This window comes from Heptranchias perlo, chromosome 2 (genome assembly GCF_035084215.1).
Source record: "Heptranchias perlo isolate sHepPer1 chromosome 2, sHepPer1.hap1, whole genome shotgun sequence".
NCBI classification, from domain to species: domain Eukaryota; kingdom Metazoa; phylum Chordata; class Chondrichthyes; order Hexanchiformes; family Hexanchidae; genus Heptranchias; species Heptranchias perlo.
Window position 1 is genome coordinate 116,908,120 of NC_090326.1, and position 13,006 is coordinate 116,921,125.

General features: G+C 40.6%; 1 protein-coding gene across 2 annotated transcripts in view; it reads right to left on the reverse strand.

Annotated features, from left to right (window-relative positions):
• Nucleotides 1-4,453, reverse strand: part of ift57 (intraflagellar transport 57 homolog (Chlamydomonas)) — a 38,168-nt gene extending 33,715 nt beyond the window's left edge. For both annotated transcript variants that reach the window (XM_067998807.1, XM_067998816.1), the window contains exons 1-2: nucleotides 4,005-4,453; nucleotides 405-567 (exon numbers count right to left, since the gene is read on the reverse strand). In XM_067998807.1, the coding sequence (XP_067854908.1) occupies nucleotides 405-567; nucleotides 4,005-4,159 (318 nt within the window). In that variant the 5' untranslated portion in view covers nucleotides 4,160-4,453. The remainder of the gene's footprint in view (nucleotides 1-404; nucleotides 568-4,004) is intronic.
• Nucleotides 4,454-13,006: the final 8,553 nt, after the last annotated feature.

Below are 13,006 nucleotides of genomic sequence, written 5' to 3' on the forward strand. Positions count from 1 at the left end.
CTTTCAGGAGCGAGATTAGAAAACATTTCTACACACAAAGGGTGGTAGAAGTTTGGAACTCTCTTCTGCAAACGGCATTGATACTAGCTCAATTGCTAAATTTAAATGTGAGATAGATAGCTTTTTGGCAACCAAAGGTATTAAGGGATATGGGCCAAAGGCAGGTATATGGAGTTAGATCACAGATCAGCCATGATCTTATCAAATGGTGGAGCAGGCACGAGGGACTGAATGGCCTACTCCTGTTCCTATGAGGTAGACCTTTCCCATGTTTTTTCACCCTCACAACTATTTGTACCTTCTTTTGTTTCCTTTAAAAAGGTGCATGTTCACTCATGTTACAATGCAAGATTAAATTCTGCCCCCCTCCTTGTGAGTCAATAAACTTCTTGTGCTGTACTTACCAATGCACGAAGTTCTGTCAGGATATTTGATATTGTTGCATTGGGATCGTCATATTCTTGGGGTTGTTCAAAAAAACGTCCTGTCTGGTTTATCAGCCAAGCCGCAAGAGATGTAAACATGTAGAACTGCTCACCAGGGTTTGTGGGGAGAGCAAAGTAGTGTCTGTTCAAATAAACATTTAATGGATAACTAGAATATATCCATCATAGTATACATTGCTTGATTTCTTGCATTCTACATGGTGTCTATTTGTAATGACCACAGGTGGCTGTATGGTCTATCTCCTCCTCCTCCTCCTCCTTCCACCCCCCACCCCATACATTAATTAAAATTTGTTAGAGCTGATACAAAGTTATTGAAAAGACCTTAGAGGTATGAAGCAGCTCACTTGAAGATTTGGAAGCACCAGAGTAAAAAGCTGCAGTGGTTTTACTCCAAGGAAGAAGTGTCAGGCTTGGGCTCTAGATCAGTTTTCGACAACATTTGAGGATGAGGGGGAGTGGGGGGAAAAGAGAAAGGAGCACGGAATACTGTATGTGAGAACATAAAATATGCAGTGACAATAGGTCATTAGCTCATTGAATGCAATACTTCCAACAGACTATATATAATTTACACTGTACGAATCTACAAAGACAGAGGACATTGTTACAAATTTTCAAAGTTCAAAATAAATAGAAATAGAAATTAGAGGATTGACAAACTTTTATGAAATATGTTGACTGTTTTTTCAATCATTTTGGAATGTTGCAACACGTGAAAATCTTACCACAGAACCATAGCAGTTGAACTCAATGCAAATATTTCCAATCAAGCTTGCCCAACTAAGATAACACAGCAATGTTTTAAAAACATAATAGTTATTGGGTGCACACCAATCAGTCTATGTAAGATAGGACCCGAAAGTAGTATCACAAAGGGAGGCCATTCAGCCCATTGCACTAAGAATCATAGAAAGTTATGGCAAAGAAGGAAGCCATTTGGCCCATCGTGTCCGAGCCGGTTAAAAAGGAGCTATTCAGCTCAATTCCACTTTCCAGCATTTGGTCCGTAGCCTATTACGGCACTTCAAGTGCACATCCAAGTACTTTTTAAACGAGTTGAAGGTTTCTGCCTCTACCACCTTTCAGGAAAGAGTTCCAGACACCCACCATCCCCTGGTGAAAACATTTCTCCTCAGCTCCCCTCTAATCCTTCTATCAATTACTTTAAATCTATGCCCCCTGGTTGCTGACCCCTCTGCTAAGGGAAATAGGTCCTCCCCATCCACTCTATCTAGGACCCTCATAATTTTATACACCTCAATCAAATCTTCCTTTAGCCTCCTTTGTTCCAAAGAAAACAACCCCAGCCTATGCAATCTTTTCTCATAGCTAAAATTCTCCAGCCCTGGCAACATCCTCATTAATCTCCACTGTACCCTCTCTAGTGCAATCACATCTTTCCTGTAATCTGGTGACCAGAACTATATGCAGTACTCAAGCTGTGGCCTAACTGGTGTTTTATACAGTTCTAGCATAACCTCCGTGCTCTTATATTCTATACCTTAACTAATAAAGGAAAGTATCCCTTATGCCTTCTTGACCACCTTATCTAGCTGTCCTGCTATCTTCAGGGATCTGTGGACATGCATTCCAAGGTCCCTCTCTTCCTCTACACCACTCAGTATCCTCCCATATATTGTGTATTCCTTTGCCTTGTTTGCCCTCCCCAAATGCATCACCTCACACTTCTCCGGATTGAATTCCATTTGCCACTTTTCTGCCGACCTGACCAGTAGATTGATATCTTCCTGCAGTCTGCAGCTTTCCTCCTCTCAACTATGCTGCCAATTTTTGTATCATCTGCAAACTTCTTGATTGTGCCCCCTACATTCAAGTCCAAATCATTAATATATACCACAAAAAGCAAGGGACCTAGTACTGAGCCCTGCGGAACCCCACTGGAAACAGCCTTCCAGTCAAAAAAACACCAGTCAACCATTACCCTTTGCTTCCTGCCACTGAGCCAATTTTGGATCCAACTTGCCACTTTCTCCTGGATCCCATGGGCGTTTACTTTTTTGACCAGTCTGCCATGTGGGACCTCGTCAAAAGTCTTGCTAAAATCCATGTAGACTACATCAAACACATTATCCTCATCTACCCTCCTTGTTACCTACTCAAAAAATTCAATCAAGTTAGTCAGACACGATCTTCCCTTAACAAATCCATGCTGACTGTCCTTGATTAACCCGTTCCTTTCTAAATGACGATTTATGCTGGCCCTCAGAATTGATTCCAATAATTTGCCCACAACTGGGGTTAGACTGACTGGCCTATAATTACTCGGTCTATCCCTTTCTCCCTTTTTAAACAACGGCATAGCATTAGCAGTACTAGCTTTTCAACTGGAGCCAAATAATTGAATCCCAAAAGCAAAATACTGCAGATGCTGGAAATCTGAAATAAAAAACAGAAATCTGCCTGACCTGCTGAATATTTCCAGCATTTTCTATTTTTATTTTATATTATATAATTGAATCCCATATCATTTACATTCTTCTTTTCCAGATACTCAACCGATTCATTTTTAAATGATGGTGTGATCACTGCCTCAATAGCCTTTAGTAATAAAATATTTCACATTCTTCTAAACCTGTGAAAAAAATTCTTCGACCTCCCCCCTTCATTATTTTAGTGATAATTCTGAGTTTACATCCTCTTGTTGATTCACCAACCACTGGAAATAATATTTCACTATTTACCCTAAAAAGTTTTCATAACTTTGAAAACTTTCATTAGATCTGCCTTTATCTTTCTTTGTTCCAGTGAAAAATGCCAATTTTTTCACTTTTCTTCACAACTATAACCAGTCAGCCTTGACTCAGTGGTAGTGCTCATGCCTCTGAGTTAGAAGGTCGTGAGTTCAAGCCACACTCACGAGACCTGAGCGCATAGTCCAAGCTAACACTTCAATTAGTACTGAGGAAGTGCGGCACTGTCGGAGGTGCCATCTTTCGGATGAGATGTTAAACCAAGGCCCCGTCTGTCCTCTCTAAAAGATCCCATGCACTAATCAAAGGACAGCAGAGGAGTTCTCCCAATGTCCTGGCCAACATTTATCCCTCAACCAACACCAGAAATTATGATCTGGTCATTTATTTCATTGCTGCTTATGGGACCTTGCTGTGCACAAATTGACTATCATGTTTCCCTACATTCCAACAGTGACTACACTTCAAAAGTGCTTCGTTGGCTGTGAAGTGCTTTGGGATATCCCGATGTCATGAAAGACGCTACATAAATGGAACTTCTTTCACTAGAATGATACCAGGAACGAATCTTGGCTGTACCCTTTCCGTGGCTCCGGTGTCCTTCCTATAATGGGGTGCCCAAAACATTCCATTATGGCCTAATCAATGTATTGTAGAAATTGTTCGCATTTTAACATTCAAAGCCCCGATGTATAAGACACAGAATCACATTCAGAGTTGGATAATAAGCAAGGCAAAGGGGCACATGGGGCCCGAGAGGAGGGGTCACTCTAACACTGACACTGGCGCCGGGCTCACACTGCTGCCCTGCCCCGCCCCGCCCCATGTTATGACAGCACAGTACCTGGACAGGGCCTTCATGTTGTTCTTTTGGATCAAGTCCTCCTCGTAGTTCATCAGCTTCAACTTGTCCAGCAGGTCCTCCATGGTGACAAACATCTGGTACATGGCGCCGGGGCCCCGCTCCCCTTCATCGCCTCGCCGGCCGTCATCGGCCATCGTGGCAGGCGGCCTCCACCCTTGACACGGTGGGGTCGGTCGGTGGCTCCGCTGGGACCAGGTCTCTGTCTCTAAGGAACGACAGCACCGACCCGCGAAAAACGCAAACCCCCCCCCCTCCCCTGGGATTCTGGCGCCGCTGCGATGAGAGCCGCCCGCCTGATCCGGCCCGGTTCGGGGTCCCCTCGGCTCGGTCCGGGGAGGGGAAGGGAGGGGGGAGTTTGTGATAAACAGTTAAAGGGGTCGGGCGGCCGAAGTCAAAACGAACACTGTGTATCCAGGAAGTGACGACACAAATCCTGGCGCCCCAGTGCAGTTGTCAAGGAACCGAGGAAAGAACAAGGATGCAGTCTGTGATCAGCAGTTAGTGCTGCTGGGAATTATCAACAGTATAACCAATCTTCACTACCACAGATAATCACTAACAGTTACAGTCTATAACCAACAGTTAGAACCTATTGTATTACCAGCACTTTTTTATTATATGCACAAATCAAGGTGAAGGGCTAAGGCCAATATTACAGGACATCACTAAAGTTGAAAAGACAAGATAAATCAGGAAATAGCAGTTAGGTGAGGCTGAGGTTGGATTGTAAAATGATGTTTATAATATTTCCAAATACGACAATGTCCAACCATTACAATTAATTATAGGTTCAGTGTCACCTTTCAGGACCTAAGGATGTCCCAAAGCAATTCACAGTTAATGAAGTACTTCTGAAGTATAGTCACTGTTGTAAAGTAAGAAACACTGCAGCAAGGTCTTACAACAATGAGTTGACCAACAACGATGAGATAATCTGTTTTAATAATGAGGGATAAATGTTGGCCAGGACATCAAATTGTGCCATCACATTACGTCCACCTGAGAGGGCAGACAGGGTCTTGATTTAACATTGCATCTGAAAGATGGCATCTCCCCTATAGTGTGCTTCCTCAGTACTGCACTGAAGTGTCTGCCAAGATTATGTGCTTAATTAAGTCTCTGGGAGTGGGGTTTGAACTCATGACCTTCTGTCTCAGGCAAGAGTGACACCTCTGAGCCAAGGCTGACAGCTATGTGACAACACACCAAGAGAAGTTTGGAAACAATTAAAACAATCAATATATTTTGTCTCATTGCAGAAATATACCTTTTACTTGTGTATCTCCCCTTGTGTTTGTTTCTTTCAGCTGCTTTGGCATTTTTCAGCCTCTGCCATCCTTTGTTTCTGCCTAACCATCCAATCGCCAACCAACACTGGATGTTGTATTTGCAATTGGTCAAAAAATGTTCTCCACATGCTCTGTGAGTACCAGACATGCTTCCATTTTGTGAACTTAATCTCATCATCATTTCTAAATAGTATGACCAAATCACTCCAACTTCTAGTCTATGAATTATGCGAAAAATGCTCCTTGTTAACAGTAATTGTGGGAGATATTCAGGACAGAGCATGGCCACATGATATAAAGACTGAAAGCACGTGTCTCCCATTTGAGGTTGAGATTTGACCAATTATTAACCAATTCCACCAACTTCTAACAAGCATTCCTTTTTGCAGAGAAATAACATTAAGAAATTGGGTACGTTGGTGTTAAAGTGGCAGAAGTAGTGCATGCTACAAGATTTGTAGGGAGCCTTTATTGTTTTGACATTAAAATTGTTGTCTGGCTACTATCCAAAGAAAATATTTTGATTGTTTTAAGCAAATAAATAATCAATGCTATAGCAGACAACTTAGAAAAGTTTGTTGGTCCATAATACTGAGATAGTTTCAGGAAAAAAAACACTTTTAACTATGACGCTGAGCAATTATGTCTATATCTTGTCATGCATCATGATGCTGAAAAAACACAAATATTAAAATAATAGGACCTGGAGTAGCCTTATTAACATTAACTCTCCTTGACTAAAACTAACATTTAAAACTTTTCTATTTTTTTAAAGTGTGTTTTACTTAACTATTTTCTTGAAGCACTAGTGTTCCATTGTCCATTCTGGAAGTGGGACTCAAATCATACTAAAGTGACAAAATTCACTGCAGTTCTCAACCTTAATTGTGTCACTTCAGTGACATGATTATGTCAATCTTTGCAGTTCTAAACCTTGAGTTAGACACAAAGATTGACATAATCATGCCACTGAAGTGACCATATGAATCTTTACATGTCTTTTGAGCACAATATCAAGCACACCAGCTGCTAGATTAACTCATTGGTAAGAGGGATAGAGGGAGAAGAGCAGAACTGCTGTGCACAATTTTCTTCATAATTATTTCACATGAGGCCCAGTGAGGCATGTTGACACAATTTATATCATAACCTGTTTACAAACAAATAAAATAGGCTAGTCAAGCATTATTTCATGAAAATAGTGCCCCTTAATTGGGGAATACACAGATGGAATATTTCAATATAAAAAGGGTTGAAAGGTGTCTGAAATGGGGAAAATCATTCCAGAGTAAGACACTTAACAATTCTGATATCAGGAGGGATCTAGAGTTAGGACTAAAATTAATTCCAAATCTTATGTGACTTGGAATTATTTGGATTAATTAGCTAAATACCTAAATTTGTCGGTGAGTCTCTGGTTAGAATTGAGGAATAAGAGAGGACTTAAAACTGTAATGGGAGTTGTTTACAGGCCTCATGATAGCAGCAATGAAGTGGCTGAATGTATTCATTGAGAGATTAGAGAGGCTTGTAGCAAAAGCAGAGTTGTTTTAATGGGAGAATTTGATTTTCATATAGATTGGGAAGAGCAGAGTAGCTCAAGTCAGAAAGTTGGTGAATTTCTTGAGTGCTTCAAGATAGTTTTCTGGAACAATATGTTCTAGAACCAACAAGAGGGGAGGCCATACTAGATTTAGTAACGAATAATGAGCTGGACTTAGTTAATAATCTAACAGTAAGGGATCATTTATCTAATAGTGATCATAATATGATCGAATTTAATGTTAGGTTTGAAAAGGAGAAACTTAACACAGTTACTAAGATTCTAGATTTTGGTAAGGCTAACTTTAATGGGATGAGACAGAGACTGATGACAGCAAACTGGTCAAAACTGTTATTGGGTAAAACTACAGATGAATAGTGTTCAAAAAGAATTTAGCTTAATACAGGGCCAGGATATAATCCAAAGGGGCAAGAGTTCTACTTACCAAATAAAATAGCCATGGTCGACAAAAGAAGTGAGAGGTAACATAAAAGTAAAGGAAAGAGCGTACAAAAGTGAAAAGAATAGTGTAGATCCAGGGGACTGGGGGAGATATAAAGAACAGCAATGGAAGACAAAAAAGATAGTAAGAACTACAAAAAGGGACTATGAATAAAAACTTGTGAGGGATATCAAGATTAACACAAAAAGTTTTTGCAATTATATTAGAAGAAAAAGTGTAGTCAAGGGTAATGTGGGCCCTTTAAATACAGATGTGGGTAATATTGCAAATGAAAATAAGGAAATGGCAGACTTGTTCAATGATTACTTTGTGTTAGTCTTCAATGTAGAGAAAGGGGATAATATTCCTGACATTCCAGGGAAATTAATAATGAATCAAGGACTGGAACCCAGTAAAGTTAACGGAAGCAAGAAAACAGTGTTAGAAAAAATAATGGCATCAAAGACTGACAAATCCCCAGGACCAGATTGTTTCCACCCCAGGGTTTTAAAGGAAGTAGATGAGGAAATTGCAGATGCTTTAGCCATAATCTTCCCTTTAGATTGGAAAATTGCAAATGTAACTCCATTATTTAAGAAAGGTGAGAGAGTGAAATCAGGAAATTATAGACCTGTTAGTTTAACATCAGTTGTGGGGAAGTTATTATAATCTATAATTAAGGAAAGTGTGACTGAGCACTTGGAGAAATTTGAGCTGATTAGAGAGAGACAACATAATGTGTAAAGGGTAGGTCATGCCTAATGAACCTATTTGAATTTTTTGAGGAAGTAACTAAAGTAGTAGATAGGGGAATGTCTATGGATGTAGTTTATATGGACTTTCTGAAGGTATTTGATAAGGTTCCACATAAGAGACTGATAGCTAAAATTAAAGCTCATGAAATTGAAGGCAAATTATTGACCTGGTTAGGCGATTAGTTACGCGGTAGAAGACAGAGAGTACGGATAAGGGAATGTACATGAATTGGAAGGACGTGACTAGTAGTGTCCCACAAGGATCTGTGCTGAACCTCAACTTTTCACTATATTTATTAATGATTTAGATAACACATTAGAGAGCCATATATCTAAGTTTGCTGATGACACAAAGATTGGTGGCATAGTAAGTAGTGTAGTTGGGAGCATAAAGTTACAAAGAGACATTGATAGATGAAGTGAGTGGGCAAAACTGTGGCAGATGGATTTCAATGCAGGTAAGTGTGAGGTAATCCATTTTGGACCAAAAAAGATCTGAGTATTTTTTAAATGGTGAAAAGCTAGGAACAGTGGAGGTTCAAAGAGGTTAAGAGGTCCATGTACATAGATCACTATAATGTATTAGTCAGGCACAAAAACTAATCAAAAAGGCTAATGGAATGTTAGCCTTTATAATTTGAGGGCTAGAATATAAAGGGAAGGAAGTTTTGTTACAGCTATACAAAGCCCTGGTTAGACCACATCTGGAGTACTGTGTACTGTTCTGGGCCTGCACCTTAGAAAGGATATATTGGCCTTGGAAGGAGTGCAGAGCAGATTCACCAGAATGTTACCAGGGCTCCAAGGGTTAGATTATGAGGAGAGATTACAAAAAACTAGGCTTGTATTCCCTGGGATATAAAAAGTTCGTGGGTGATTTATAAGAACATAAGAAATAGGAGCAGGAGTAGGCCAATCGGCCCCACGAGCCTGCTCCGCCATTCAATAAGATCATGGCTGATCTGATCCTAACCTCAAATCTAAATTCATGTCCAATTTCCTGCCCGCTCCCTGTAACCCCTAATTCCCTTTACTTCTACTGTTGAATTTGTCTTCTACAGCTATTGCTCATTTTGAGTTCCCTCTAAGTGCCTTTTTCACATTTTTTGCAAGTTCCTGTATTCTTTCCAGTGATTTCCATCACCTTTCTCTCTATAGGCTTTCTGGAGTTTGTTTTTCTTATTTATTTCATTTCATAATGTCTTATCATTTAACTTATCACCACCAAATTTGCATTTACTCATCCTTGGTATATACAGCATCAAGACATGGGAAGAAACAACACATGCTGGGCAATTTTATCTTTATTATTAATTATTTTGGTTTGTTTTGTTAAAAGGAGGAATAGGATTGATTTTCTGAAACAGAAGATGTAAGATAAACTGTGCCAAATGAAATTCCAGTAACAACACACATCCCTTTTATATTACCTATTGAAAATTGCCAGAAGCAGCAGTACTGAAATAAGCGTAAACAACTTACTAATCTAATCTAATTGAATAAAGTTATCCAACTTTATAAATGTTGATCATTGGTGATGTTGAAAATAATGGATACTGGCAGTTACATAAAGTTAGGTCAAAACAGATCAAATTGTAAAGCTGTTAAGATAAACGCCAATGAATAAATAATTAAGTAAACATGGCATAAAGCTCCTGACCAAATTGTCTCGACATTGCAGTGAAATCTGTTATGTGAACGTCATCACTAATATACTTTGCAGGCTTCTGTACGTCAGAGAACATGTCATAGCATCATAGTATCATAGTAGGTATGGCACAGGAGGAAGCCATTCGGCCCATCGTGCCTGTGCCGGCTTTTTGAAAGAGCTAGCCAATGATAGACCCATTCCCCTGCTCTTTCCCCATAGCCCTGTAAATTTTTTCTCTTCAAGTATTTATCCAATTCCCTTTTCAAAGTTACTATTGAATCTGCTTCCACCACCCTTTCATGCAGTACATTCCAGATCATTACAACTCGCTGCGTAAAAAATAATTCTTCATGTCACCTCTGGCTCTTTTGCCGATTACCTTAAATCTGTGTCCTCTGGTTACCGAACCTTTTGCCACTGGAAACAGTTTCTCCTTATTTACTCTATCAAAACCGTTCACGATCTTGAACACCTCTATCAAATCTCCCCTTAACCTTCTCTGTTCTAAGAACAAACCAGCTACTCCAGTCTTCCCACATAACTGAAGTCCCTCTGGTAAATCTCTTCTGCACACTCTCTAAGTCCTTGACATCCTTCCTAAAATATGGTGCCCAGAACTGAACACAATACTCCAGCTGAGGCCAAACCAATCTTTTATAAAGGTTTAGCATAACATCCTTGCTTTTGTACTCTATGCCTCTATTAATAAAACCCAGGATTCCATATGCTTTTTTAACCACCTTCTCAACTTGTCCTGCCATCTTCAAAGATTTGTGTATGTGCACCCCCAGGTCTCTCTGTCCCTGCTTCCCCTTTAAAATTGTACCATTTAGTTTATATTGCCTCTCCTCATTCTTCCTACCAAAATGCATCACTTCACTTTGCGTCAAATTTCATCTTGTGTCTGCCCTTTTCATCAGTCTGTCTATATCCTCCTGAAGTCTGTTACTATCCTCCACAATGTTTACTACATTTCCGAGTTTCGTGTCATCTTCAAACTTTGAAATTAATATATATCAAAGCAGGTGAATGGCCTCTCCCTGGTGTGACTGTGTTTATGATAGTACTGGCTACTATAATATTGCATACTATAATATACATGTCATCAAGGCATCCTGCTGTCTTTATGAAAGATGGACTGAAAAGCATTCTAGTAAGATCAGACATGATTGCAAACCAACAAACTGGTTTATTTTACATAAAAAACATGAATGAACAGGATATAGTTTTCACAGTGTGATCCACCACTCTTTGCTTCATGAAAACAATAAGACACAATTCTACTGGTGCTCCATGTATAGGTCCACATTCCAGCTTGATATTCCCAAGCCTTGTATTTTCTGCTATGTAAACCTGCTGTGGGTAAGTTTATTCATCTCCCAGTGCATCCTTCATCTGGAGCTGGCAGACATATCAGTCTGCAGGCCTTTCTTGTTTGATGGGTTAAAAAAAACATTAAAAGAAACGAGTGTTGTCTTTTGGCATTGCTCATTTAAAGAAAGTTCATTACTCAGGGCTGAAGCATCTTTTCCAAGGTCTGTCGAGTGAACACCCCAACATCCTCCAGCCCTACAACCCTCCGAGATCTCTGCGCTCCTCCAACTCTGGTCTCTTGCACATCCCCAATTTTAATCGCTCCAACATTGCGGCGGTGCCTTCAGCTGCCTTAGGCCCTAAGCTCTGGAATTCCCTCCCTAAACCCCTCCGCATCTCCACTTCTCTTCCTTTAAGATGCTCCTTAAAACGTATCTCTTTGACCAAGCTTTTGGACACCATAGAACCATAGTAAAGATACAACACAGAAGGGGGCCATTCGGCTCATCGTGTCCACGCCAGCTCGAAGAACAACCAGGTGCCCATTCTAATCCCACCTTCCAGCACCCGGTCCATAGCCCTGCAGCTTGCAGCACTTTACGTGCAGGTCCAGGTAGTTTTTAAAAGAGTTGATGGTCCCTGCCTCTACCACCAATTTGGGCAGCGAATTCCATACACCCACCACCCTCTGGGTAAAAAAGTTTTTCCTCATGTCCCCTCTAATCCTTCCACCAATCAGCTTAAATCCATGTCCTCTAGTTCTTGAACTTCCGCTAGGGGAAACAGGTACTTACTGTCTACTCTATCTAGGCCCCTCATAATTTTGTACACCTCAATCAAGTCTCCCCTCAGCCTCCTCTCCTCCAAGGAAAACAACCCCAGCCTATCCAATCTCTCATAGCTGCAATTTTCAACCCCGGCAACATTCTTGTAAATCTTCTCTGCACTCTCTCCAGAGCAATTACGTCCTTCCTGTAATGTGGTGACCAGAACTGCGCACAATACTCCAGCTGTGGCCTTACCAGCGTTTTATACAGTTCCATCATTACATCCCTGCTTTTGTATTCTATACCTCGGCTAATAACGGAGAGCATTCCGTGTGCCTTCTTCACAACCTTATCTACCTGTACTGCCACCTTCAGGGACCTGTGCACATGCACTCCAAGGTCTCTCACTTCCTCTACTCCTCTCAATATATTCCCGTTTACTGCATATTCCCTTTTACTGTTTGCCCTCCCTAAGTACATTACCTCATACTTCTCCGGGTTGAACTCCATTTGCCACTTTTCCGCCCACTCCACCAACCCATTGATATCTTCTTGGAGTCTACAGCTATCCTCTTCACCATCAACTACATGGCCAATTTTTGTGTCATCTGCAAATTTGCCAATCATGTCCCCCTTCATTCAAGTCCAAATCATTAATATATACCACAAACAGCAAGGGACCCAACACTGAGCCCTGTGACACACCACTGGAAATGGATTTCCATTCGCAAAGACATCCATCGACTTTTACCCTTTGTTCCCTGTTGCTGAGCCAATTTTGGATCCAATTCGCCACATTTCCCTGTATCCCATGGGCTTTTACCTTTCTGACCAGTCTGCCATGTGGGACCTTGTCAAATGCCTTACTAAAATCCATGTAGACAACATCCACTGCACTACCCTCATCAATCCTCCTTGTCACTTCCTCAAAGAATTTAATCAGATTTGTAAGGCATGACCTTCTTTGAATAAATCCATGCTGACTATCCCTGATTAAACCATGCCTTTCCAAGTCACAGTTTATCCTATCTCTCAGTATTGATTCTAATAGTTTGCCCACCACAGAGATAAGACTGACTGGCCTATAATTGTTCGGCCTTTCCCTCGTACTCTTTTTAAACAATGGTACTACGTTTGCAGTCTTCCAGTCCTCTGGTACCTCCCCTGTATCTAGTGAGGATTGGAAAATGATCCTCAGAACATCCGTTATTTCCTGCCTG